Consider the following 25,755-nt stretch of genomic DNA (forward strand, 5'->3'; position numbering starts at 1 on the left):
CCGAATAATTCATGTCCTCGCCCTCATCATATGCCCTTGAAAACACAAACTTACTCCCAACCACCATCAACACTGAGAATCTGTCCAGTCGTATACGACGAAGCATCACTGAGCAAGAAAACAACGGTCTGAGCAACCTCCTCCCCCGTCCCAATGCGCGGGATACTAACCGGCGGAATACTAATCCCGCCCTGGATTTCCTTCGCCATCTCAAGCAAAGGCGTCTGAATCGAACCACTAACACAACCTAATTAGTCGAATCCATCAAACCCAAAAACAAATACTCACGGTGCAACAGCATTGACCCTAATCGTGGGCCCAACCTCCTTCGAAACAGACTTCGTCAACCCAGAAACAGCATGCTTCGTAGTCGAATAAGCAGCATGCAACGCAAACCCTTTCAAACCCTGGATACTCGATGCATTAACAATACTGCCCTTTCCCCCAGGTGCAGTCGCCATAATCGCCTTAAGCTGCGCGCGCAGACAGTACATCAACCCGGTGACATTGACACGCATCAACATATCCCACTCGGCGTCATCCTGGTCGACGAATTTGCCAGTACCGTGCTGCTTGCCAATCGTGCCGGCCATGTTGGCGGCGCCGTCCAATCGCCCGAAGTGCGAGACTGTGTTAGCGATCCAGTCTTGAACGGCGGCCACATTGCTAATGTCCAATGCGGTTGTTGTGATTGTCGAGGCTGTTGAAGAACCGAATTCGGCTTCGATTGTCTGTCGCGCTGTGGAGAGGACCTTTTCGCTTAGGTCTGCGAGGGAGAGGAGGGCTCCTTGGGAGTGTAGTTGGCGTGCGACGGCTAGTCCGATTCCGCCGAGGCCAGTTATGGCGTACACTCTGCCCTTAACGGTGTCCATTTTTGGAATGGTTTTGTTGGTCATTGGTTTGTTTTGGAGGGTATTGGGGTATGTGATGAATTGGGAGAGTAGCCTTTATTGGTCGCACATGTGGGATCCATGGATGTGACGGTGTCTTTGAATCATGGCGGGGATAACGTGGGGTCGGAAATGCTCCGTGGCTAATCTGGGGACATGCCCGGGTATATTCGAGTTGCATTGTAGATAATTATAGATAATAGCCTAAATGGTGTAATTCAGGCATTTCGGACACCCGTCTCCCCCTGAGCCCCATTTCTGTATAATTGAATTATATACTCCTTCACTGCCAGTATATCGGGTATCATCTGCCAGTGCGTCTCCAGGCCTAAATATTGGAGTTAAAGACTCGCATCTTATGCACGCGAACAAGTTTGGCTGGAATTCGGATGAAAGACGTGTTAGATGAAGTCAGAAGTTCCTCTGCCAGAGCTATTTGCAATTTAATGAATGATTGTGTCACGGTATTCTCCTTTCCTCTGTTGGAAATATCATTAATTCTCATCACTTGTGGAATATTGCAAATTCATTCGGATCGAATGTTTGACAAACTACTTTGCTTCACGCAGGCTCGCGGCTATATGGAGTTCGGGTCATTGGATACTCTGTGGCGTATGCTGGAGTGGCTTGCATTATGAGGGTGGAAGCGCTTATTTATTCGACACGCCAATGCATCATCAGTTGCTTGTTATTGCCAAGCTCATTGGGGGGTTGCCAAGAAATCCATATTTCCAGGGCTTGAACATCCCAAATAGGTAATTGGTATAGAGAAGAATATCTCGAGTCTGAGTGTTTCATGTAATAAGCGTGCATGAAACGAAGCTCTCGGATCCGCGCATTGGTTTGAGTCATATTAATAAATATATCCCCGAGAAGGTTCTTGCATGTATTGTTGGCTTTATAGCAATATGTACAGCAATATGTTCACATCTCATCAAACCAACTCCATAAATCACAAATGGGTATCTCAAAATGCAACAAAATCAAACCCCTCCAATCACATCAAGTAAACATCCCTGACAGAAGCATTGCGCCGATCATCAAAGACACCCAGCCCACAGCCGGACGCCTGATTGCCCCCGAATTCTTCTCCAGTTTGGTTCCATGTACAACCTGTTGAGCATTCAAGCAGTACATGACTTTCCTCGCCTCGGCCGAAGTCGTCGAATCACAGACCGCCGTACAAGGGTCCGGATCTTCAGTAATCCATACTCCATTCGAACAGCAGGACTGCAAAACAGCCTTCATATCTCTGTGGTTGTTTTTTGTCTGGTACAGCGGGACCTGATTATAATAGTCGATATTGGCGGGCATGGCAGAGACCGCATCGCGCGAGTTGTAGCATTCAGCCGGCTGTGTGAATTGCGTGCTGTTGGAATTGCTCGTTATGGGAGGTGTCATGGTGATTTGCGCTTGCCGGGTGATCCGGTCCGGGATATTTCGCGACGCGACGCGAGAACACGATTTTAGCTGTTATTTAGGACGTGGATGATGTGCAGTCGATCGCGGTTCGTGGAGAGAGAGGTGTATCAATGGAGAGGGACGGGATAGTTAGGAGATAATTATAGGGAAAGAAAAGCCAGGGATTCTTAAGGGCATATGAAAAATCACGATGTTCCCAAGGCCTCTTTTTAGGTAACTCCTGAACACGGGGGGAAAGTGCCAAGCCCGTATTGCCGTATGTTGGGGATATTGGCCTGAGAAGTGGAGTCGGCGGCCTAAGCATTCAGCTACAGGGATGGACTCATTCGTCGATCCTTCTTGGCTCTATTGGTCTATTTAATATGGGTAAGTGGTACTAACGTGAGACAAATAGGGAAAGTGGAAACTGATAATTCGATTTCTCCTTGCTTAGCAACTTATTTGTGATATATGTTGCACGTCTTTCTATCTATCTAAGGAGTATGGAGTACTCCTTGAACCCCCCTCGAAGGCAGTAACCCTTACGGTCAGATTTACAATCGAGCGGTTTGATTGGCTCGCCGCCACATTTTCTTCCTGCGCACATGGCCTTCGTTGAAATCATCAAGCCATTTCTGCTCGAACCGAGGTAGGCGCCGTCCAACGCCACCATGAGGTTCTCCCGCAAGTTCGCGGAGGCTCTCGAAGTAGGGCTCGAATTCTGGGTTGAGGACTGTGAATCCGGGGCCATCGCTCTTTTGTGCAATACGGTCGGTTTCCCATTTTTCCTGCTCGGCGATCGAGGGCAGGTTCACTTTGCCGGCTAAAACGCGTGCGGCAGCGACGGCTTGCCATTCGAAGACTTTGAAAGTCAACCCAGCACCAACCTAAGGGTATTTATTAGCTTTCTATCGGGGTAGAGAAAAGAAACTTCAGCTCGATAGACTCACAGCGCCGACAAAAACCAGCGAAGGATCATGTTTATAAAAGACGTGCTGGTAGAGATCCGGCACACGATTGTTCCGCGTGGCAACCTGAGGCAAGAAAGGCAGAGTCCAGCTGAATCCAGTCCCAAAAATCAAATGGTCGACACCGGTTTCAGAGGTTCCATCTTCGAAATGCACAGTCCGTTCGCCTTGATCATTACTAGTAATGCGTGAGATGGGCGGGCGACGTTGGATCTTAGGATGCTGGAAAGCGAGATCTCCGAAATAGGCGTTGTAACGACCACGCACGACAGCAATGACTGGTGTCTGGGCACTATCAACTAGGCTCACTGCTGTATCAGCGGCAGAAACAGACGCCCCGATGGTGATGACTTTCTGCGATGTGTAAGCGGGTGGCAGAATGACATGATGGAAACTTCATTTACCTTTCCCTGGTATTTCTGAGGGCCCCGGTAATGCTTTGTATGTTCAACACTACCGGGATATCTCGCAGCAAACTCCTTCAAACCGGGAATCACAGGAATGAAAGGCACTGCGTAGTGGCCCGAAGCCACCACAACTGCATCATACTCCTCAGACCACCAGTAATCTGACTTGGCACCGTCCAAAACTTCCGTCCTGCGGAATGTAAGAATCCATTTCTGGCTGCTGGAATCTTTGATCGCACGTTCAACAGTAGTGTTGTACTGAACAAGATCCTGATACCCATTCCGGTTAAACAAGTCCTCAATATATTTTCGGATGACCGAATGGTGCCGGAAAGGCGTATCTGCGCCATGACGCTCGATCGACCATTGCGATCGAACTGTAGGAATCTCCTCTTGGGAGAACGACATGGCTCCTGCATTCACATTGGTCTCCAGTGTCGGGTACACGGGTGAGTCCGTGAACCGGTCCTGTGAGACTACAGGCGTCCGGCACGGAAGGTGCTCGGGAATTTTGAGAGGTGCATCTGCTGTTCGTGCAGATAGACCATCAAAGTCGAACTGCTGTGGCGGCTCGTCATCTCTTGATACCCTATTGTTCGTTAGTTTGGAATTGGGTAAATATATTAGAAACATAAACATACCAGCATCCGCCGGCTTTCTCCTGTCTCTCAAATACACGGATGACATCAAATGCTTTCTCCTGTGCTAGTGCATCGACTGCAATGGCACCAGCAGGGCCGGCCCCGATGATGGCTATGCTTTTGATTTGGGTCATGGTGTGATATTATGGATGTTTGGTGAGAGTTGGGTATATAGCCGCTCTTTAAAGTCAAAATTTATTTCGGCCGAGCACTCATAAAATTAGGAATACCTTGGGAGCAATGGTTTGCCTCTATCACGCCATCCGACTCTGTTTTAGCGCAAATTTGACATCGGCAGCCAATGAGGGCTCCGGATATGATATGTGAGATAGGGAGTCTGACTCACGGTATATAAATGACAATGGATTTCTTTTCTGTAATTTAATGCCAAAAAAAACGTTCCAGACACTCGAAACTGAAAGTTTCTATCTTCATCCCATCGACCTGGCATCTCGGCCATTGATCTGATTGGCTTTCGGCATTTGAAGTTTTACAATGTGTGGATAACCCGGGGTTCTTCAGGAACTGCATCCTGATTGGCTGAAAGTTTCTGCCTTGGGATTACGGCCACTAAATATCTCCGAGATGCCGAGATGTCGAGAGGATCACGATAGCTCTACTTCAGCAGTTTGTGATGGGATTGATACATTATTAATTAATCTTCCGACTATTCGATTCACATAGCACATTCTGAGCATCAATGCCGCCTGTCGAGTGTGCCGGTTAATTGATGAATTGCCAAAGGCTACGATGGAAGATTTGATCTATGCAGAAATTCGCAACAGTATCGGGAATTGTCAGGAGGGGGGGTGATTTTGGAAGGGCCCTGAACTCCTTTTATACCTATGGATGGCGGTTTATATTTGATATCGGCAGTCTCGGCGTATTAATAAAATCTTCTTTCGGGTGCAGTTCTAGCTAATCATTCAGTAAATAAAGTTGTTTCCGCAAAGCTCGATTTGATACCTTTATATCTACTGATCATGTCCAAACTCTGGGACCATGAATCCAAACAAAGTTTGAATATTATATGGGGTTGTCCTCGGATTCTCGGGCGCACCATGCAAGGTCGTCTCTGGCGTTATGGGGTAGTATAGGAAGTCCCTTGGTGACCACGATTCTATCATATCATGCTGTAACCCAACGGCAGTGTTATCATTGTTTGTTTCACTTGGCTGCATGGAAACCTGATGAAGGTTAGCAACAGAACAATCGTATCTCACATTTCAAAACGATGGTTTACCTCGGTGTCAACAGGTGGGAATCCAGTAATCGACGAGCCCAGCTCAGTGGGTTCTTGCTGTGGAGGTCGCAATTGATTAACGTCAAAGTCCCTGACAAACTGCCGTGCGATATGTGCAAATTCGGTGAGAATTGACCCGGGCAAGAATCCTCCAGACTTGTAATCTAACAGACTGAAGTGGCCAGCTGCTACATCCAGCAACGCCAGGTTACTGCGGGTTTCCGGGTGTGTTGGATTATGGACTACAAAATCAAATAGGATAAATAGAGCTGCAAGAGGTAAAACGGCCAGGATGCTATATCACAAGTCAGCTTCCGACTTAGCACAAACGTCAGACACTACGTCTCTCTTCCACCACGGAGAGACATCGGGAGGTAACGTTACTTACAAATTTGGCGTGTAGGCAGCTATGTCGACATTCTTGCTTCCTTCCACGACTGCTCTTGCGGTATCCATGAGTAATCGTTTGCTCTTTTCCTGTCTGCGGGACTGGGTTTGTCTGCTTATGTTGATATCAAGCCTCGCTAGGGCGATGATTAAAGCGTAGTAGGAGAAGTTGATATGGAGAACGATCATTTTGATGCTCGGCTGCGTGAAGGAAGAAGACAGGGAGTGCGAGTCATGAAGTGGCATCCCAGGTCGAAAGCCCACAGGCACCGCTGTTCGCCATTTCTTTAGCCGAGCATCAATCTCATCGATCATGACATGGTGCGCCTCAGTGCTTTGAAAAGCGGCACTGACTGAGAAGAGACATGTATATGCCTGCGAGAGAATCCGACCAAGCGTAATGGCTGACAGAAACCAATTGAACTCCCCGAAGACAGATTCTGGGACGTCGGGAATTGGACAACCGATATCATAGTCCGAGATCATCTGATTCAATGTCAACACCATTTTGACTATTGCTTCTAGTTACTTACTGAGCTTTTGTTGCCGTGGAAAGACATTTGCTTTTCCATGTAGTATAGTACCCAGAAGGTTCTGTGACAGGTGTTCTTGTGTCGCTGGTCCCCACTGGCCAGAGCTCTATGATAACCAAGGCCTTGGATCATTCGGGTGGCTTCCATGAGCAGGACTTCGTCGATTTGAAGACAACAGGTCGTCATAGCGAATATTGACTGGATAACACAACTCATCGTATTAGCCAACTCCATTCACATCACCTTTCACTACTTGTGTCAGGGTCTCCGCCACGTACCATCGCCATTAGAGCCTATTATCTTGTTGTCAGCAAACTGCCAAAGTAACCACCCCAAATAACATTACCTGAAGGCTCATCAAGGTTCCACGCGGCAGCAGTATATCCGAGACAAGACCCAAAGACACCTGGAAAAGTTTCCACGCCTTTCCATTCCCAGGATCAAATGCTCCGCCTTCATGATACTGGCATCCTAGCGCTAGAACAGTGTGATACAGGGCCGAAAACGCAGAATTTGAACACAAATTCTCAGACAGATTGGGCCCAAATACCCTATCCTCGAACTCCTCACGATCTAGAAAAGGATATGTCGGGTGCAGTTGGTTGAAGTAGGCTGCGCAAGTTTCCCAGAAGGATCAACAATGGGAGGACGGGAGTGGACAGGGATGAATCAACTTACAGTCGGTATATAGCCTTATCTTGTCTGGTGAAACCGGCTCAATATCCGATGGCTGCCTAAAAGAGATGGGCGATGGAGAAGATGGGCCCTGTGCGAGAAGCCGAGATCGGATGATAGATTCGATGGTCTCTACAAGCTGGTTGAGGCGGTCATTCCCCAATTGTTGCGACAAGGAGCGAATTCGACGCTCGGAGAAAAAAGCAAGGCTGGAACTAGTTACTTGAAATTAAAGAACCGTCAGAATTTGGGGGCTCCTTGAGATATGGTCTTTTGCAGTAGCATACCATCATGGTCAGATGCCTGGGTGCAAATCTTTGGTCAGTTTAAGAGAGATTATTAGAGAAAATCTTGAACAACTGACCCTTAGCAACGGATACGTATCCCGAAATACCCCGTTACTACCATGATTTTCCAACAACTGGTCAAGGAATATCAGTGGGAGAGTCGTTTGAATGCCTGTTGCTTCAGTTGAGGGCTCGAAGACTGGCCTCTGGTGCCGCTGACTGGTTGTCGCATCTAATCAATGCTGCTTAGGCATCTCGTCCGTGAATTAAATCAGAGGTGGGTTCGAGTCGGAAGTACATACGGTTAGGTTCAGGGGCAGATTTCCTTAATTTACGCTTGCTCGGGGGTAAATGGCAGGTCTCATTCCGTTTCTAGAGCGAGAAATGTTTCAGTTGCCGATACGACTACTTGGAATACTCACCATCTTACAATGCAATTTGTACATCTGATACGTTGTCCGGGTGGCACTAAAAGATAGCTATTATTACAATCAATGTTCTCGAGACAAAAAGGGGGGATCAACGTACTGATGCAGCGGACTTTCCGGCTCCTACACTGGTCACAAGTCTTGCAAGTCTTGATTTCTGATGCTTCAGCTCCATTCTGGGTCTTCATTGTCGGCAAAGACTGGCATATCCAGGGATAATTTCGGTGTTGGGTGATATGTTAGGACAACGTGGGGAAGTTCAGAGGGCCGAACTCCGGAGTTCGAAGTCTCGGGTTTCGGCATAATTTCTGACGTAATCTACCTGTGCGTCCACGGGTCCACGGGTTCACTCAAGTCAACTCATTGCGAAACCCGAACTACTGAAACCGCTCTGAAACAACTCTGCTAGGATTGGATGGTGGATTTTTTTTTCTAATATTCAGATTCTGAAATTTCAATATACTCAGTAAATAGAAAGCGATCATCAGCATTTCAGATATATTCCAAAAGAAAACAGCTAAAACTCCACCCAATACAAAAATTGCTGTCAAATTTAGCCCTAGAAGAAACTGTCGGAAATCACCGGTACTGCAATGTATGGTCAAAATGACAGATATATATGACTCTAACTAACTAAAATGACAAGAATCCCCTATTTGACAATTTGCTAGGGCATAACTGACTAAGCTTAATATGCAATTTGTATGGGGCCCACTATCATAGCGGTCCATGTATTTTCTGAGGTGTTGAATACTCGGGTTCCTAGTCATGTATTGTAACATAGCTTTCGACAGAAACCACTAACAAAACACAATATCCATCTAGAAAATCTCCGTAATGTATCGCTCATATAATGTTCCCAACATACTCTCCAATACAGCCTTGACCCCCTTGGCCAAGTTCCCCGAACCGCAGACATAGATTATCGCATCCTGAGCCCACATATCCTGGATGGTCTCGGTTTCTGTGAGCAACCGGTGTTGCACATAGCGACATCCCTTGGCAAGGTAGTGATTTGGGACTTTACTGTACGCCCTCCGGACCTCAACCACACCCGCGGCTTCGAACTGGGATAATTCGTCGTGGTAAAGATCATCCAGCTGCGGACTGCGACAGCCGAAGAACAAGAGCGCCTTAGCGAGTGTTTTGTCCTGTTGCTGCCACAACATGCGATCCTGGATGAAGCTGCGGAAGGGGGCAAGGCCACTGCCTGCGCAGATCATGATGATCGGTTTGCTCGACTGGTCTGTCGGGAGATGGAAGGCGTCTTTGGCGGGTCGTGGGGATATGTAGAGAATGGACCCTAAGTTCAGCGATGCGAGATAGTTCGATGCGACGCCTAGATACCGACCATTGCCGTTCCATGCTGGCTCGTTGATGACGGAGAAGGTGAGCGAATAGTGTAAGGGCTTGAAGGAGGGGGCCATGGAGAGGGAGTAAGTGCGAACGCGTAGAGCGGGGAGCATGGAGATAAATGTGGTGATAGGAAGTGTCACTGAGGTGAATTGTTCGAGGAGATCTAAGACCGAGGCACGCTTCGCTCGGATGAGTGAATCGTAAGAATCGTATAAATGGAGCAGCTCTTGTTTTTCTCCATCTGACGGTGTGGTTGAGGCGAGTTCTTTGAGGTTCTGTAGTTTCTTTAGTTAGTCAAGTGCGTTCCATCTGAGTCAAGTTAAAAATATTATTATGGACCTACATTCCGCGTTGCCGGTTGAGACAGCTCCAGATATGAGCTGAACAGTTCGGCCGCTGACACGGGTGTAGCCTGGGGTAGATCGAGCGCATTGGACGACTCGAATGTGATGCTGTGATCCGGTGCGAGATTGAATCGAGCCAGCGCTCTCGAAACCGTGCTGGGCGGATTGACTGGGAGGATGTTGAGATGGTCGCCTGGGCGGAGGGTAGTTTCGCCTGGGATGCAGAATTCCAGATGTCGCTTCTCCGGGGCCCCGGGGCTGGTCAGCGTCCGGATGGCAGTCACCTTGGCTTCAATAAGGTCCCGGTGCATACCCACCCTTGTGGGCTTGTTGATGCTGATCTGGAGTTGGTGCGGCTCCAATGGTACGAAGTTGCTGTTATTGGGCGGGTAGAAACTCTCCCGGAGGCCGGGCAGTAAATTGGTCTCCTCCCACACTTCGAGATCCGAGAAGAGATCGCTGATGGCGGCGTTGGCTGCCCCTCGCGTTGCGAGCCGCGTGGCTCCAGCCTTGTACATTAGGTTGTCTATCAAGATCGGGATGCGATAGAATGTTTTGGTCCAGTCTTGATGGCCACAGCCGAAAACTGCGTATGAGACGCCTTGAAGAGACGGAGAATTACCGCTTTCGAGCCAGGCGACAAATTTCTTCGCATCGTCCGTGGGCTGCCCGTCGTAGGTGGTGGTTATGATAATCGTTGGCTGGTCTCTCGGCAGATTGTCTACGGCGCTATCGAGTGGGGCAATATTCTGGTCGGTAAATCCACGGGTCATCATGGTTGATGCTAGCCGGTGGGTGAGAGCTTTGCATGTTCCACTGTTGGAACCGTAGAAGAAGGAAACTGGCTGACCTCCCGCTGCATCCCGGCCGTTCTCGTTCCCAGCGAGATACGTTGACGATGCCGGGCTCGCAGCAGCGCCTACCGATATGTTATGCTGGGAGAGCGCCGTGGCACTCTTGCCGTGACGCAAAGTGGCTCGGATCCGGAAGCCATCGGGCTTGATGGTAAGGGTCTCTTTGATGCGCAATTTGTAGTAAGGGTCCTCTGCTGCCAAGTCAAACGTTCGAAGGACTAAGGCAACCACCAGTTGAGCTTCTTGCCAGGCAAATGCCCTGCCAATACATCCGCGTTCACCGTTGCCAAAGGGCTTCCACGAATTGGGTGGGAGCTTGGAGAAGTTCTCTTCCAGCATGCGGTTCGGGCGAAACTCCCCCGCGTCAGGCCCAAAGACGGTCTCGTCTCGCAGACACACAGGCAACAGTAGGTTGACGGAATCTCCAGTATTGATCATCCATTTACCGCCCAGCACCTCCGGCTTCTGCGGTGTGACGGTGAAGGCCGGGGCGGTGGGCATCAGGCGCAAACTCTCTTTCATAATTGCATCGATGTAGGGAAGCTTTGCGAGATGCTGTACCGTGATCGGTCCCACGCCGGTAACCTCATCAACTTCATTCCGGGCCCGCTCTAATACATCTTGGTTTTGCAACAGGTAATAAAATGTGAAAGACAGCAAGCCGGAGGTGGTTTCATGGCCTGCGATCAAGAACGTGATGATGTTGCTGATGATCAAATCATCACTCATACCTTCACCAGTGATTGGGTCCCGTCCGTTCAGCAGTGTGTTCAGAAGGTCGTCGACCGGCTCGGGCTTGGCTCTGCGCTCCTCGATGAGATTTCGGGCCATGCTTCTCATCGCGTCGATGTGCTTGGACATGCGCCGCTGCGCCTTGACACGCATGCAGTTTGCAACCCCGGGGAGCGTAGACTGGAGCTCGGCTTCCTTCAGCACGTATAGCATGGATTCTATAAACGGATGCAATGCATTGCTGTTGTAATAGCTATTTAATCGGAAGCCCATCGTGCAGAGGGCGATGGTGTCTAATGTGAGGCGGGTGAAGTCATCGCAGATATTGATACTCGTCGAACTTCCCTGGCGGGCCCTGTACCAAAAACAACCAACCAACCTAGTCAGCCGGTCTTGTATCTTCCAGTTTGGTTGTTGGGACAGATGCTCGGGGATGCTTACCACTTGAAACACAACTGTTGCGCAACATCGCTCATATCCTCGAACATGTCCCTGATCCGCAGCGGGCCAAAAGCAGGCATCAGAATTCGGTGGGCAATGCCCCAACCGCGCTCTCCGTGGTATGCCGTGAATAGGCCATCTTTAGCCAGCATTCTTAACTTTTGTATTCCACCCATGACGGCTTTGTGGAAGCGGGTTTCGTCACAAAGCTCATCGACCAGAGCCTGGCTCGTGGCAAAGATCTGTTTCTGGCCGTTGATGGTGATTTGGAAGAGAGGCCCTGGAGTGGTTGATTAGTGATATTAACTTCTATTTCACATTCAGGCAAGAGTGAAGTGTACCAAACTCGTGCGCCATCTTGATAATAGATTGTAGGCCATTCTCGAGGTCGATGTCGAACAGATTTCCCACCACTGGCAGGGCTATATAAATGACCAGTCAGTAAAGATGAAAAAAACAAAGATAAATTCAACAGTAGTAGTAGTTCCGACTGTGAGAACTACTTGCTTACTTACGTTTTGGTCCAGGAATGCTTTCCATGTCTTTCATCGCTTTCAACTAGCAGTTATGCTTTGTAGAGATAGTATAAACATAAATTAATGAATGATGTTGAGGTCTGCTTTGGGATGATATCGCTACTTATACACCGTACGACTGTTCATCCATATAAAACGATGTCGGCTTAGAGCTTCAAAGTGGAGCGTGCTTATTGTGTTGAGGGGCTCGGTGTTCGGTGTTCGGTGTGCCGTCAAACTCTATAGCCAGACACTCACTCGGTAATGTCTCACCGAGGATCAGTTATCTATATCCAACGGGGCGCAGTTATTCTCCAGATGAGTCTCGACCTTTGAGTGGATGAAGAAAGTAATTCCTTAGGCCCTCTTCATACCCCATAGCCTAACGTAAAGCGGGCTGCGCGTGTAAGCCAGCTCCGCATCCCTAAACACATAGTAAATGCAATAAATTACACACGCAGCTCGCTTGCCGAATACGTTAATGAGATTATTTGTGTGTGAAGTTCTTTTTGTTCGAAGCAATTGGAGATATGTTCAAAACATGATCAAGAGTAGATTCGTCTGTATATCTAAAAGACAGAGAATACACAAAAGAATTTCCGATCAAATCACTTGTTAGCCAATGCAGTGGTATAAGTTAACTGATCAAGTGGCATCTTCGATAGCATCTACGGCGACCGAACTGCTGCATTCTGCCTCTCCATGCAACTCCTGGGTCAATCGCAAGCTCCTCCAGTAGTGCCTCTCTCGCCTCAACTCCACCCCAATCCAGATTACCGTCAGCACAACCCAGAGTCCTGCCCAAATAGCAGGTACAGACCAGCCAAGCTGTAAAGAGTCACCACATAATCTCAGTCTCTTTACATGTCATACTTTTGAGGTCAGACGCACATACCGTGTAAGCCAGTTCACGGTCCGCAATAAAAATCCCTGCCAACGTCCCCCCGGCTACCACCACTTGAGGAACAGCCCATAGCATTGTCACTCTGTGCAGCATGCTGCGAAATGGTGGGCTCGCTTTGTATCTCTGATCCAGGCGCTCCCTGAACCTGGTTCCTCCTTGGCCATCTACCGCAATGATATCTTCTAGAAGCGGATAGAGGGCGGGACGCATTAAGTCCCCTTTCGGAATGGAGGAAATGCGGAACGGGGCGGGCTGCTCGAAGACGTACATGGCCTCGAAAAATAACATCTCGAGTGCGAAGACGAGGAAAATCGAAGGCACTGGCATAGCCAGGATGCGCATCCAGGGAGGATCTGGAATGGTTCCGATAACGAGTTCGGTGATGATAATAACCCAGCAGACGAGGACATTCCAATGGGTAAAATCAAACTGCAATGGATTGAGTCAGAGGAAATCCTCATTACAAGTATAGTCAGGAGAGCGGAATCTTGAGGGGTTGTCACATAGTAGCGGCCTGCGTTGGGAACGCGACAGCTGGATTTTTTCCTCCATAGATACCACGATCTCTGCAATGATTCGGTCACAAATGTTCCGAATATGGTGAGAGTCACCACACCAAAGACTGTGGAGCACAATGCTCGATTAGATATCAAACGGAATAAAATCGAGAGGAGAGAGTACCAGTCGTGAGGGACCAGGTCGTAATTCTGGTCAGCAGGTAGTAGAGCCCGATGGGCAAGAGAAAGGAGTCCAAAAAAACCATCAGCCAGAAGATTATGATGCGCAGCTTCCTTTTCGCCAGGCTGTAGTTCAACGGCAAAGGCTCTAGGAATTTCTGAGACTCGGACATCTTGTGGTAGTACATTAATACACAAATGAAGAGAAGAATCCTCGAGAAATAGAGAGGTTAGTACAATTTATTGGCTATACGATATGTCATACTTCGTTTAAATCTATTAAGCCTGTCGGTTTCACTCCTAAACACACTTGGAGGCGCCATGGTGGAGAATCATTTTGAGTCCTTTTTTAGCATCACCGAACACCGAAAAACGTGAGCCTGCAATTCCCGAACACCGAAATCTTATTTTATTTGAAAATGGAAGAGTTCTCAGGTATATCATTAATAGGGGCATTTGATCACAGTACAAAATCCTCTCGGTGCGCCGAGGAACCGCAAGAAATGAGAATAAAACTCACGATCATTATCTACATTCACAGGGCCTCCCGCAGATGCACTAATATCTTCAGAGCAACACGCCACCATGACAGAGAGCACGGCTCCAATAGAATACTCCAAGCATCCCTGGGCTTCAAATCCTAGCCTGGAAGAAAACGAAGGAGAAAACGAGGGCAACAATGTTGACCAAACAATTCGCAGGCTGGCAAGCCGTGTCTCACGCCACACTGTGTGCTCGGAAGTGACCAAGCCCTGCAATGATGTTTTCCATCCTGTCCCCGGTTCAAATCTTGACCCACAATCCTCCACCTTCAACACTCGCGCTTGGGTAGAAGCACTCCTTCGATACGAGAGCGACAATCCTGACTCAGGACGGCGACGGAAGTCCGGAGTCTCCTTCCGTGGTCTTGATGTATATGGATTCGGCATGTCCACCGACTACCAGAAAAGCGTGGGCAACGGCATCCTCTCGCTGATGAAGCAGCGGCGCAAACGAAGAATCGATATCCTCCACGGGTTCGAGGGGCTGGTGAACGCTGGCGAGATGCTTTTGGTGCTTGGGCCTCCAGGCTCAGGGTGTTCGACTATTCTTAAGACGATTGCTGGGCAGATGGAAGGGTTGTTCTTGGGCGACAAGGTCATGATGAATTATCGAGGTATGTATGGCAGCATCCCGGACTCACTCACTAGAGATCTCGAAAACACCTGCTTACTTATTTTCCTGCGACTAGGCGTATCCAGCAAAGAGATGCACACTTACTTCCGGGGAGAGGCTATTTTCGCCGGTGAGAACGATGTGCATTTCCCTATGCTATCTGTCGGGGACACGCTGTCTTTTGCAGCCCATGCCAGAGCACCGCGCGAGTTGCCTGCCGGGCTGAAGACCCAGGAATTCTCCACGCTTATGCGGGACGTCATCATGGCCATGTTTGGCATCTCGCACACGGCGGCTACCGTGGTAGGCAATGACTTCATCCGGGGAATTAGTGGAGGTGAACGGAAACGTGTTAGTATCGCTGAAGCAGTCTTAAGCGATGCTGCGTTACAATGCTGGGATAACAGTACGCGCGGATTGGATAGCGCCAATGCCGTGGAATTCTGTCGAACGCTTCGCACGGCCACCGAACTTTTACAATCCACAGTTCTGGTTTCCCTCTATCAAGCACCTCAAGAAGCATATGATGTATGTGGAATACTCCCCTTTCATGCTCTTCATATCAGCTCACCACGGGAAAGCTTTTTGACAAGGTCACGGTCCTGTATGAAGGACGCCAGGTCTTCTTCGGAAACACATTTGAAGGACGGGCATATTTTGAAGAGTTGGGTTTTGAGTGTGAGACTCCACAGTATCTTGATCCTACGTTTTGTGCTTGCTTGTTCCTAACGTGAATATCTCCAGGCCCCAAGCGACAGACAACACCCGATTTCCTCACCTCAATGACAAGCCCGAAGGAACGTCTCATTCGTCAAGGCTATGAAGATAAAGCCCCGCGCACAGCAACAGAATTCGAGGAAAGATGGAAGAAAAGCCGCCAGCACCAGGAACTGATGCTTGAAATTGAGGCGTACGAAAATAAATTTACCCTTGGGGGCGAATTTCTGGAGGAGTTCGCGGCATCGCGTAAGGCGCAACAGGCAAGCGGCCAAACAATCAAATCCCCATATACGCTGTCGTACATGCAACAGACATCCCTGTGTCTTTGGCGCGGGTGGAAGCGCCTGCTTGCGGATCCTTCCTTGACGTATATCCAGCTCGGAGGCAATTCTATCATGGCTCTGGTCTTGGGCAGCGTCTTCTTCAATCTACATAACGACACGAACAGTTTCTATGGACGAGGGGGGTTGATATTTTTCGCTCTGTTGTTGAGCGCCTTTGCTAGTGTTCTTGAGGTAAGAAGGCCAATGGAATGAATGCTGTTTTGTACAACTCTAACGCTATCCAGATATTGACGCTCTACGAGCAGCGGCCAATTATAGAGAAACACAATCGTTATGCTCTCTACCACCCGTCTGCTGAGGCTGTGGCGAGCATGATGACTGACATTCCATACAAAGTGCTCAACACGTTGTGCTTCAACCTCACGTTGTATCTTATGGCAAACCTTCGGCGAGAAGCTGGGCCAATATTCTTTTTCCTTTTTGTTGCTTTCCTCAGCACAATGGTGACATCCAGCCTGTTCCGAACAATTGCATCCGTGTCACGTACCATGTCACAGGCGATGGTACCGGCCGCTTTACTAGTCCTAGGCCTAATCATGTACACCGGCTTCACGATGCCAACCATGTACATGCCTGGATGGTCACGGTGGATGGCCTATATTAACCCGCTCAGTTACGCATTCGAGTCTCTGATGATCAACGAGTTCCACGAACGCGATTTTGCGTGCTCGGTAATCATCCCCTCAGGACCAGACTACAGCGCTGTAGGCATTAATAACCGAGCCTGTGCGGAGGTTGGAAACACACTCGGCTCAACAACAATCCAGGGAGACATATACATCAACGACAAGTTCCAATATTACCATTCCAACAAATGGCGGTAAGTTTTTTCCATCACTCTTGTGGTACTCGTCGTGAGAGCTATTTTTCCAACATCGAGAAATGACACTGACATTCCACCAGTAATGTGGGAATCCTCATAGCCTTCTGGGTCGTCCTCACAATTATTTACCTGGGAGCGACTGAGCTTCTCAGCATGGCTAAGAGCAAAGGAGAAGTTCTCATCTTCCGTCGCAGCCATTTTGTTAAAAATGAATCCACACTCCGAATGGCCGAGGCCGACGACGAAGAGGCCCTCGCGACCGAAATGGCGACAATGACCCAGTCAGCCGCGACAGACGAGACACAAATTGATCCCAGTGAGGGCCAGATCTTCCAGTGGGAGGACGTATGTTACGATATCAAGAATAAAGGAGAGGTCCAACGTATCCTTGATCACGTTGATGGATGGGTTCAACCTGGAACCTTGACCGTTTTGATGGTACGTATATATATGTCATTGCATATGCCAGCAGAGTGATTTGTCTAACACAAGACAAATATCAGGGCGTCTCAGGAGCCGGTAAAACAACTCTCCTCAACGTTCTCGCCAACCGCACCACGACCGGTGTCGTCACCGGCACCATGCTAGTCGCCGCTATGGCCACTGATGACTCCTTCCAGAGGAAAACAGGCTACGTGCAGCAGCAGGATGTCCATCTCTCAACCTGCAGTGTGCGCGAGTCACTCGAGTTTAGTGCATTTCTCCGCCAGCCGACAAGCGTGTCACGGGATGAGAAACTCGCTTACGTGGACGAAGTGATCAGGCTCCTCGAGATGGAAGAGTACGCGGATGCCATTGTTGGCATCCCTGGTGAAGGACTAAACATAGAGCAGCGCAGACGTCTTACTATTGGAATCGAGCTGGCTGCTAAGCCTGAGTTGCTTCTGTTTCTGGATGAACCGACTTCCGGACTAGACTCGCAGACCTCGTGGGCGATTTGCCAGCTGCTAAAACGACTTGCACGTAGTGGCCAGGCAATTCTGTGCACGATTCACCAGCCGTCTGCTATGCTGTTCCAAGAATTTGACAGTTTGCTGCTTCTCGCGAAAGGCGGCAAAACTGTGTACTTCGGAGGTTTGTCGGCTGCTCAATCTTTCTCCCCCCCTTCTCTCGCGGTCTGTTCCGACCTAGGATACCACAAATACATTTGCTAATAATTTATTTCCTCCTTTTCCAGAAATCGGCGAAAACTCTGCTACTCTGATACGGTATCTGGAATCCAATGGAGCAAGGGGGTGTCCTCCTGGCGCCAATCCGGCCGAGTGGATGTTAACGGTTATCGGTGCGGCACCCGGATCTCAAACTACTTTGGACTGGCCCAGGGTTTGGCAAGACTCGCATGAGTATCAGGCTGTCAAGGCAAAATTGCACGAAATCCGAACTTCAAGGATTAATACAGGGGGTAGCCTGCAAACGCAGCCTTCCGGTCAGTCCAACAGCAAGTCTTATGCCGCACCTATTTTACATCAGTGGTGGGTCGTACAGAAACGTGTTGCAGCGCAATACTGGCGAACGCCGTCCTATATCTATTCCAAGATTGCTCTCACGGTGGCCTCGGTGAGAATCCCACCAGACCGAAGACAGCATGTCTTGGAAGCCATATAAATGTGTCATAGCTAACTGAAGTTCATTTGATCCAGGCTTTATTTATCGGCTTCAGCTTTTACAATGCGCGAAATACTATCCAAGGGCTCCAGAACCAGATGTACGCCGTTATGATGCTATTAAGTATGTTCGGGCAGCTCAGCGAGCAGATCATGCCTCAGTTTATCAACCAGCGGGAGGTTTACGAAGCGCGCGAGAGGGCATCTAAAATATATGATTGGAAAGGTACGAGCTCCATGCAGTGACTATCGGTCCTTACAAAACACACACACACACACACACACACACACACACACACACACACACACACACACACACACACACACACACACACACACACACACACACACACACACACACACACACACACACACACACACACACACACACACACACACACACACACACACACACACACACACACACACACACACACACACACACACACACACACACACACACACACACACACACACACACACACACACACACACACACACACACACACACACACACACACACACACACACACACACACACACACACACACACACACACACACACACACACACACACACACACACACACACACACACACACACACACACACACACACACACACACACACACACACACACACACACACACACACACACACACACACACACACACACACACACACACACACACACACACACACACACACGACTAACCTACTCAATGGTCCAGTCTTTATGCTGAGTAATCTCACGATCGAGATCTTCTGGAACACATGTATGGCCTTGGTAGCCTACTTGTGCTGGTACTATCCTATCGGACTTTACCAGAACGCTGATCTCACACACGATGCTACATCGCGTGGGGGTCTTGCATTCCTGTTTATCTGGGCCTTTATGATGTTCACCAGTACCTTTACGCACATCCTTGTTGCTGGAATTGACAGTGCCGACTCGGCTGGAAGTGTCGGGAACATCTGTTATATGCTCTGTATAACTTTTTGCGGGTATGTACCATATTAGGTTTTGCTCTGTCTCCCCTAACGCGACTTACGTGTATCTCCTTCCCCCTTTATTATATACAGTATCACTAACTCATTATTTTCACAATCCCAACAGCATTCTCGTCAAAAAGGCTTCCCTACCAGGATTTTGGACATTCATGTACTACGTCTCCCCGTTCACGTGGCTCGCCTCCGGCCTTCTTTCTACCGGTGTAGCAAACACAGCAATTGTCTGTGCATCGAATGAATATGTCAAGTTTCTCCCGCCGGCAGGTGAGTCGTGTGGCTCGTACATGGCCTCCTACATCTCTTCATCAGGTGGGTACTTGATCGATGTAAAAAACACCGAGTACTGTGAATTTTGTCAACTGAGCAATACGAACGAGTATCTCAGCACGGTCAATATTCGATTCGAGGACCGATGGAGGAATTTTGGCATTGTCCTGGTTTATATTGTGGTTAATGCCGCGGGGGCTTTGGGTGTATATTGGCTGGTTCGGGTGCGGAAACGAGGGGGGAGCTTGGAGAAACCGAAGGGAGAACACAAGAAACGAGGGGGAGGATATGCAAATAAAAATTGCAATCTATAGCTGATCATACCGGAGTGGGTGGTATAATGGAAGCTGTAGCGCTGGGAACTAGTTGTAATTTTGCCGGTACACATTTGATTTTTGTCGCAAGTTTTGCCTTTAGTTATGTTTTACAATGCACCTCAGACTAATTGAGTATACCCCACTTAATCAACTGGAAGGGAACCGCGATGTCCTTAACACCACCTCCTATCAAGATAATATACTCTATACGAGGGGACGGGGCTGTGATAATCATAAGCAGCCCGTAAAGCTTACACGCGCTCCTACAGGGCTATTTACATGCATTGACATTCAATTTTGCCAAAGACGAGATATGCGAAATTATCCAAATCGACCGCTGTGTTTGACAACGTGGGGGTTTTCCTAGCGATTCTAGGGATCCAATGTTGTGAGTTATAATCCCAGGAAGGCCAACGCTGCCACTGCATATGCATCAACGGCAGTTTCCATAGTAGGATGAAGTGCAGGACTAAAGCCAGAACTGTGAGTGCCTATGCAACTGTTAGTTTCCAATTTGATATGCAAGTCCAATAAGGCATCTCACCGGGAATTTGGCTCGTGATTCCCTTCTTTTTCATATCATCCCAGATTTGGGTATCGATACCTCCAAAGTTCCAAAAGCAACTAGGAGCATTGACCGCATCGGCAAGATAACCAAAGTCCTCACTTCCCAAGGAAGGGAAAGGACTTTTCTGGAATTCAGAACCGAAATATAGAGCCATTCTTTTCGAAACCGTGCTGGTAACGGTCTCATCGTTGTATAACATGGGACACGAGAGGATGCTTTCAATAGTTGGTGGACTAGGACAGCGGAACGCGTGACATTCCGCTGCCACCATCCTCTCTATAGCCTTGAGGATATGCTCTCGGACGTTTTTCGAAAACGTACGCACATTAATTTTCAATAATCCTTGGTCATTGATGATATTCTCTTTGCTGCCGGCCTGCACAGCACCCACAGTGACAACAGCCGTATCTCTAGGGTCCAATTCCCGGCTGACGATAGTCTGCAGTTTCATCACGATCGAGCTGACTACGACGACCGGATCCACCGTCTCATGTGGCCGACTTCCATGGCCCCCACGCCCATGCACAATAACCTTCAGACTATCCACTGCACTGTTGAATGGGCCAGGGGCTGTTTCCACAATACCCGCGCGTTGAGGCATAATGTGAGCACCCAGGACAACATCCGGGATAGGCACACCGTGTCGATTGGGGTCATAGAGACCATCGAGGACCATTGCCTTTGCTCCTTGCACGTGCTCCTCGTCAGGCTGAAAGAGCACGACGACTGTTCCGCTCCACATGTGTTGGCAGGACTGAAATAACTCACTAGCAGCAAGCAGGGCTGTACAATGCATATCATGTCCACAGGCGTGCATCACGGGCTTTTCGATCCCATCGTAGACATCAACTGCGCGTTTTGTACTGGCGTAAGGGAGGCCTGTCGTCTCTGCGATGGGTAGGGCGTCCATATCAGCCCGGATCAAGACGGTTTTGCCTGGTCCGTTCTGAAAGATTCCCACCACACCATGTCCGCCGATGGACGTTTTCACATTGTACCCGTTAAGGCTGCGAAGGTGATTTGCAATCGTCTCTGCAGTCGTTACTTCCTCGCATCCTAATTCGGGATTCGCATGGAGTGTTTTATATAGTTCATCATACATCAAAAGATTGGGACGATGACTGCAAATGATTGAAGTGAATTCCATTTCTTTTTTTCTTTTTGCGTGTCGTTTGCTAGGTCTTCTGATAGGTGTTTTGGGTCTCACTAGAATATACGTAAGTAGATGTCATTAATGCTTTTGCTTATAACCGTCGGCATTTGGAAAGTGAAATCGGACATTCTAGCGTCCGTCGGAGGATAGTGTCCGACACCATAGAACATTTCTTTATGAATCATTTCTCATTCGAGGATCGGGGAAGTTTCGGCGTCTGAACTCCGACTAAGCTCGGGCCGAAGAGCCAATCTATCGCATTATTTACGTTCCTACTCCACATCCCGTATGTAGACCGATAGTACGTGCGTGCAGAGCCCAATGGCGGCCGTTTCTATCCTCGAAAGCGATCAATTTTGGCCAGGATCTTACAGGCCCTCAGACTGTACGCTTAAACGGTCAATGATGATAATACAACCCAAATCAAATTCAAGAGGTAAAAAGCCACTAAACTAAGTAAAAACATCGGTAGCATACCGCTCCTTTGTCCGCAAATTATCGAAGAACTGCTCTGCAGCCTGATCGTCATCAAGCTCAGCACCAGGCGGAGTCTCCCCCTTCTCCTTAAGCTCGGCGTGTCTCGCACGGCGCTTCTCGATATACATCTGCTTGCAGGCATCGCGAATACCAGCACCGACACCAGTACTACCGCAAACATAGATCTTCGCACCATCATCAAATAGCTTCACCAGCTCAGCACGGTCCTCAAGCATGAGATCCTGAACATGCTGTCCCTTGCTTCCGTCAGCGGGCCGACTATACGCCCAGCGAACATCGACAGCACCCAGCTTAGCCCACTCCGCAAGTTCGTCAGCGTGGATATCATCCTGCCCCTGCGTACGGCAACCAATATACAGCACAGCCTTTGCGGGCTTGACAGCCTCGTTATCATGCAGCTCATCTGATTCAGGTGAACTGCGGCGGCCGCGGATCTTCTCCGCGCGCTCCATGACGAATCCGCGGAACGGTGCGAGACCGCTACCTGCGCAGGCCATGATCATTGGTGTTTCAAGGTCCACTGGTGGCTTGAAGCCTGAGTGCGAGGGGCGGACGCTAATGTGTGCGCGTTCGCCGGCTTGGAGCTCGGAGAGGTAGTTTGATGCGACGCCCAGGTATTGCTCGATGCTTTCGCTGCCTTCGGGAGTGGTATTGGCGAGTGCCGGAGCGCTGAGGACGGTGAATGTGATCGAGCATTCGGATGGGTCGACTAGTGGCGACGAGGAGATGGAGTATTGTCGCACGCGCATCGGTGGGAGCATTGCGAGGAAATCACCGATGGGGAGCTTGATTTGAGGATAGCGGGTTAGGAGATCCAGTGGGCTGACGCGCTTCTTGACGATTTCTTCGGTGAAGCGGCTGGGGCTGGAGGCGAGGTAGCGTAGTTCAGCTTGGAGTTCCGCATCGGAGATGGCAGCGTCGGCTAGGACGTTGATATCGCGCTTTGAGGCGGGTTGGGATAGTTCGATATAGGTGGATAGGAGCTCGAAGGCTGAGATAGGCGTATCGATGGGGATCGACGGAGAAGCTGTTGAGCCTGCGGGCTTCTGGACTTTGATAACGGCATCCCAGGGGAGGTCGAAGCGGCGGATTGCGCGACGAACCACTGAGCTTGGGTTCACGGGTAGCACTGCGAGATAATCACCGCACTGGTAGGTCATGTCTGACGGCAGCTTGAACTTGACCACTCGTTTCGCTGGGGCTCCGGGTGGCGTAAGGAGCTGGTTCTCAATGACGAAACCCTCTTCAAGCTGGAGACCCAGGGTAGATGCGCGCATACCCGAGCTCACTTCGACCTGCAATGAAGACTTCGACTTGGTAGCATTTTCGGGGCTAGCTCCACCGAATTTCGCCATCACACCCGGCCAGAATGAGGTCTCACCCCATCCATCGAAATCGGTGAACATGTCTGAGTTTGCTGCATCGGCAAGGCCAATGTCGCAGAGCTTGTTAGCCCCATTTTCCTTGGCCAGCTGGTCGATGGCCTTCGGGATACGGTAGAAGGTGGTCGACCAATCATGATGGCCACAGCCGAACACTGCATAGTTGACACCTTCCAAGTCGTTTCCCTTCAGTCCACTGAGCCACTCAAAGAAGTGAGCCGCATTATCCGGAGGCTGTCCTTCGTAAGAAGCTGAGATGAAGACCACAGGGTCATTTTTAGGAATATTCTGCATGGCCGAATCCAAAGAACTTGTCTGCGCAGCGTATCCATATGCGGTGGCATCATCAGCCAGCCTGCGGGCGAATGCCTCACAAGTTCCCGTATTGCTGCCATAGAATATATGCATTGGCTTCAGCTTGCCATCCGCGGGTACGACCTTGGGCTTTCGGTCCCGGCTACCAGCGCCAGTCTCTGTGGGCGCAACAGCAGAGCCACTGAGCGTAGTGTTGAGTTGCGTAGGGTCGAGCCCATCTCTCAGGGTAGCCCTCATGTGGAAGTCCTTGGGCTTGATGGTAAGTGTCTGTTTAATGCGGAGATCGTAGCTGGGGTTGTCCATCTGGAAGTTGAAGTTCTGCAACAAAATTGCAACAACAAGGAGGGCCTCCTGCCATGCGAAAGGCCGTCCAATACAACCTCGCATACCATTTCCAAATGGCTTCCATGCGTTCTTGGGCAGCTTCTCGAAATGTTCATCGAGCATCCGCTCTGGCTTGAACTCATCGGCGTCGGGGCCGTAGACCTTCGGGTCACGGTGCATTTTGGTGAGCATGAGCGCAATGGTCTCGTCCTTGTGAAGAACATATTTTCCACCTCCAAGTGTGACAGGATCCTCGTGGTTCTTGGTGGGGTGGGGGTGCAGAGCAATCATTGGAGCTGTTGGCTTCAGACGCAGCGTCTCGCGCATTACAGCAGTGATGTATGGCAGCTTGGACATATCATCAACGGTAATCTTGCGTTTACCAATCACACGGTCGACTTCCTCTTGAGCCTTCTTGTATGCGCTCGGACTCTTCAGAAGATAGTAAAACAGGAATGACAACATGCCGGATGTGGTCTCGTGTCCTATAAAGTTCCAGGTTAGGTCGGAGATAATGCGCGCGTTGCAGAATTTATCCACTTACCAGCGATGAGGAATGTGATCATGTTGTCTACAATTGAGTCATCTGTCATACCCTGGCCAGTCTGCGGGTCGCGACCAAGGATAAGCGCATTGAGAAGATCCTTCTTCTCAACGGGGTTCTCCTTTCGCGAATCGACTAATTCCCGGGCTAGATTCCGCAGATACTCAATATCACTCCAGTACTTGTTGTTTTCCGCAGTGGGCAGGCTGTTAAACAAAGCAGGCTTCATAGCCCGACTTCCAGACCCAGCTAGCAAGCCAACCATTGCCTCGACGAACGGGTGCATCTCGTCGTGATAGAACGAGTTGAAGCGAGTGCCCATAGCGCAAAGAGCAATAGTATCCAGCGTCAAACGAGTGAAGTCATCCGTAACCTGGATAGGAACTGCAGGGCCAACCCGAGCCCATTTCATAACTAGCTGAGTAGCAATATCATACATTTCTGAATGCGAAAGTTAGCCAAACACGTCCCTTCCTTGCCTAGCACATTTTTCAACCCCGAGAGGAAAGGGACACCCACCATCAAACATGCCGCGGATCATCAGCGGACCGAAAGCAGGAACAAGAACGCGATGCGCAATAGCCCAGTTCTCTTCGCCGGGATAATTCGCGGTGAAGAGACCGTCGTGAACACCATTGCGGATCTCAGCCAGGCCAGCGGAGACCATTTTGCCGAAGCGCTCCTCATCGCAGACTTCGTCTACTAACTCGTGGGAGCTGATGAATACTCGTGGTCTGCCAAAGGTGGTCAACCTAAAGATTGGGCCTGAAAGGTAATAAACACAGAAATTAGTCCATCGATTCGCAATATACATTCCCAATTGTGCAGGTCTATATCCATACCATAGCTATCGGCCATCCGCTCAAAGCTGTTCACTGGAACCTCAGGCTCGATGTCGTAGATGTTTCCCAGGAATGGGACGCCCTTAGGGCCCGGGATTGGGACCTGTTTGGTCGAGGCCATGGCGTATGATATCCGCCTTTAACTTGAGGAGTTGGATCAAGTTGGACGAACGGGATGTATTGAATTTGTGTGGATCAATCGCAAA

General features: G+C 49.4%; 8 protein-coding genes across 8 annotated transcripts; 1 reads left to right on the forward strand and 7 right to left on the reverse strand.

Annotated features, from left to right (window-relative positions):
- Positions 1-50: 50 nt before the first annotated feature.
- PEX2_031210 (SDR family NAD(P)-dependent oxidoreductase) lies at positions 51-896 on the reverse strand (the record flags this gene model as incomplete). The annotated part of the gene is made up of 2 exons (XM_016740396.1): positions 51-237; positions 289-896. 2 exons carry the CDS (start codon positions 894-896, stop codon positions 51-53), a joined length of 795 nt encoding a protein of 264 aa, XP_016592777.1.
- Positions 897-1,892: 996 nt separating this feature from the next.
- Positions 1,893-2,291, reverse strand: PEX2_031220 (uncharacterized protein; the record flags this gene model as incomplete). The annotated part of the gene is made up of 1 exon (XM_016740397.1): positions 1,893-2,291. The coding sequence occupies one exon, from the start codon at positions 2,289-2,291 to the stop codon at positions 1,893-1,895; it is 399 nt and encodes a 132-aa protein (XP_016592778.1).
- A 554-nt stretch (positions 2,292-2,845) lies between these two features.
- Positions 2,846-4,441, reverse strand: PEX2_031230 (uncharacterized protein; the record flags this gene model as incomplete). Its single annotated transcript, XM_016740398.1, has 4 exons — positions 2,846-3,178; positions 3,242-3,613; positions 3,664-4,255; positions 4,308-4,441. 4 exons carry the CDS (start codon positions 4,439-4,441, stop codon positions 2,846-2,848), a joined length of 1,431 nt encoding a protein of 476 aa, XP_016592779.1.
- An 840-nt stretch (positions 4,442-5,281) lies between these two features.
- Positions 5,282-6,509, reverse strand: PEX2_031240 (fungal specific transcription factor domain-containing protein; the record flags this gene model as incomplete). The annotated part of the gene is made up of 4 exons (XM_016740399.1): positions 5,282-5,494; positions 5,551-5,845; positions 5,939-6,423; positions 6,471-6,509. The coding sequence occupies 4 exons, from the start codon at positions 6,507-6,509 to the stop codon at positions 5,282-5,284; spliced, it is 1,032 nt and encodes a 343-aa protein (XP_016592780.1).
- Positions 6,510-8,681: 2,172 nt separating this feature from the next.
- PEX2_031250 (bifunctional cytochrome P450/NADPH--P450 reductase) lies at positions 8,682-12,136 on the reverse strand (the record flags this gene model as incomplete). The annotated part of the gene is made up of 5 exons (XM_016740400.1): positions 8,682-9,491; positions 9,560-11,501; positions 11,588-11,867; positions 11,929-12,009; positions 12,103-12,136. The coding sequence occupies 5 exons, from the start codon at positions 12,134-12,136 to the stop codon at positions 8,682-8,684; spliced, it is 3,147 nt and encodes a 1,048-aa protein (XP_016592781.1).
- A 611-nt stretch (positions 12,137-12,747) lies between these two features.
- On the reverse strand, positions 12,748-13,348 carry PEX2_031260 (uncharacterized protein; the record flags this gene model as incomplete). Its single annotated transcript, XM_016740401.1, has 2 exons — positions 12,748-12,930; positions 12,998-13,348. The coding sequence occupies 2 exons, from the start codon at positions 13,346-13,348 to the stop codon at positions 12,748-12,750; spliced, it is 534 nt and encodes a 177-aa protein (XP_016592782.1).
- A 920-nt stretch (positions 13,349-14,268) lies between these two features.
- PEX2_031270 (CDR ABC transporter) lies at positions 14,269-19,920 on the forward strand (the record flags this gene model as incomplete). Its single annotated transcript, XM_016740402.1, has 10 exons — positions 14,269-15,366; positions 15,405-15,516; positions 15,583-16,073; positions 16,127-16,722; positions 16,806-17,163; positions 17,229-17,799; positions 17,903-18,282; positions 18,366-18,555; positions 19,060-19,333; positions 19,446-19,920. 10 exons carry the CDS (start codon positions 14,269-14,271, stop codon positions 19,918-19,920), a joined length of 4,545 nt encoding a protein of 1,514 aa, XP_016592783.1.
- A 396-nt stretch (positions 19,921-20,316) lies between these two features.
- Positions 20,317-25,670, reverse strand: PEX2_031280 (Amidohydrolase; the record flags this gene model as incomplete). Its single annotated transcript, XM_016740403.1, has 6 exons — positions 20,317-20,414; positions 20,468-21,612; positions 22,122-24,648; positions 24,708-25,148; positions 25,227-25,472; positions 25,550-25,670. 6 exons carry the CDS (start codon positions 25,668-25,670, stop codon positions 20,317-20,319), a joined length of 4,578 nt encoding a protein of 1,525 aa, XP_016592784.1.
- Between the last annotated feature and the right edge of the window lie 85 nt (positions 25,671-25,755).

Source organism: Penicillium expansum (genome assembly GCF_000769745.1).
Source record: "Penicillium expansum strain MD-8 chromosome Unknown contig86, whole genome shotgun sequence".
NCBI classification, from domain to species: Eukaryota; Fungi; Ascomycota; class Eurotiomycetes; order Eurotiales; family Aspergillaceae; genus Penicillium; species Penicillium expansum.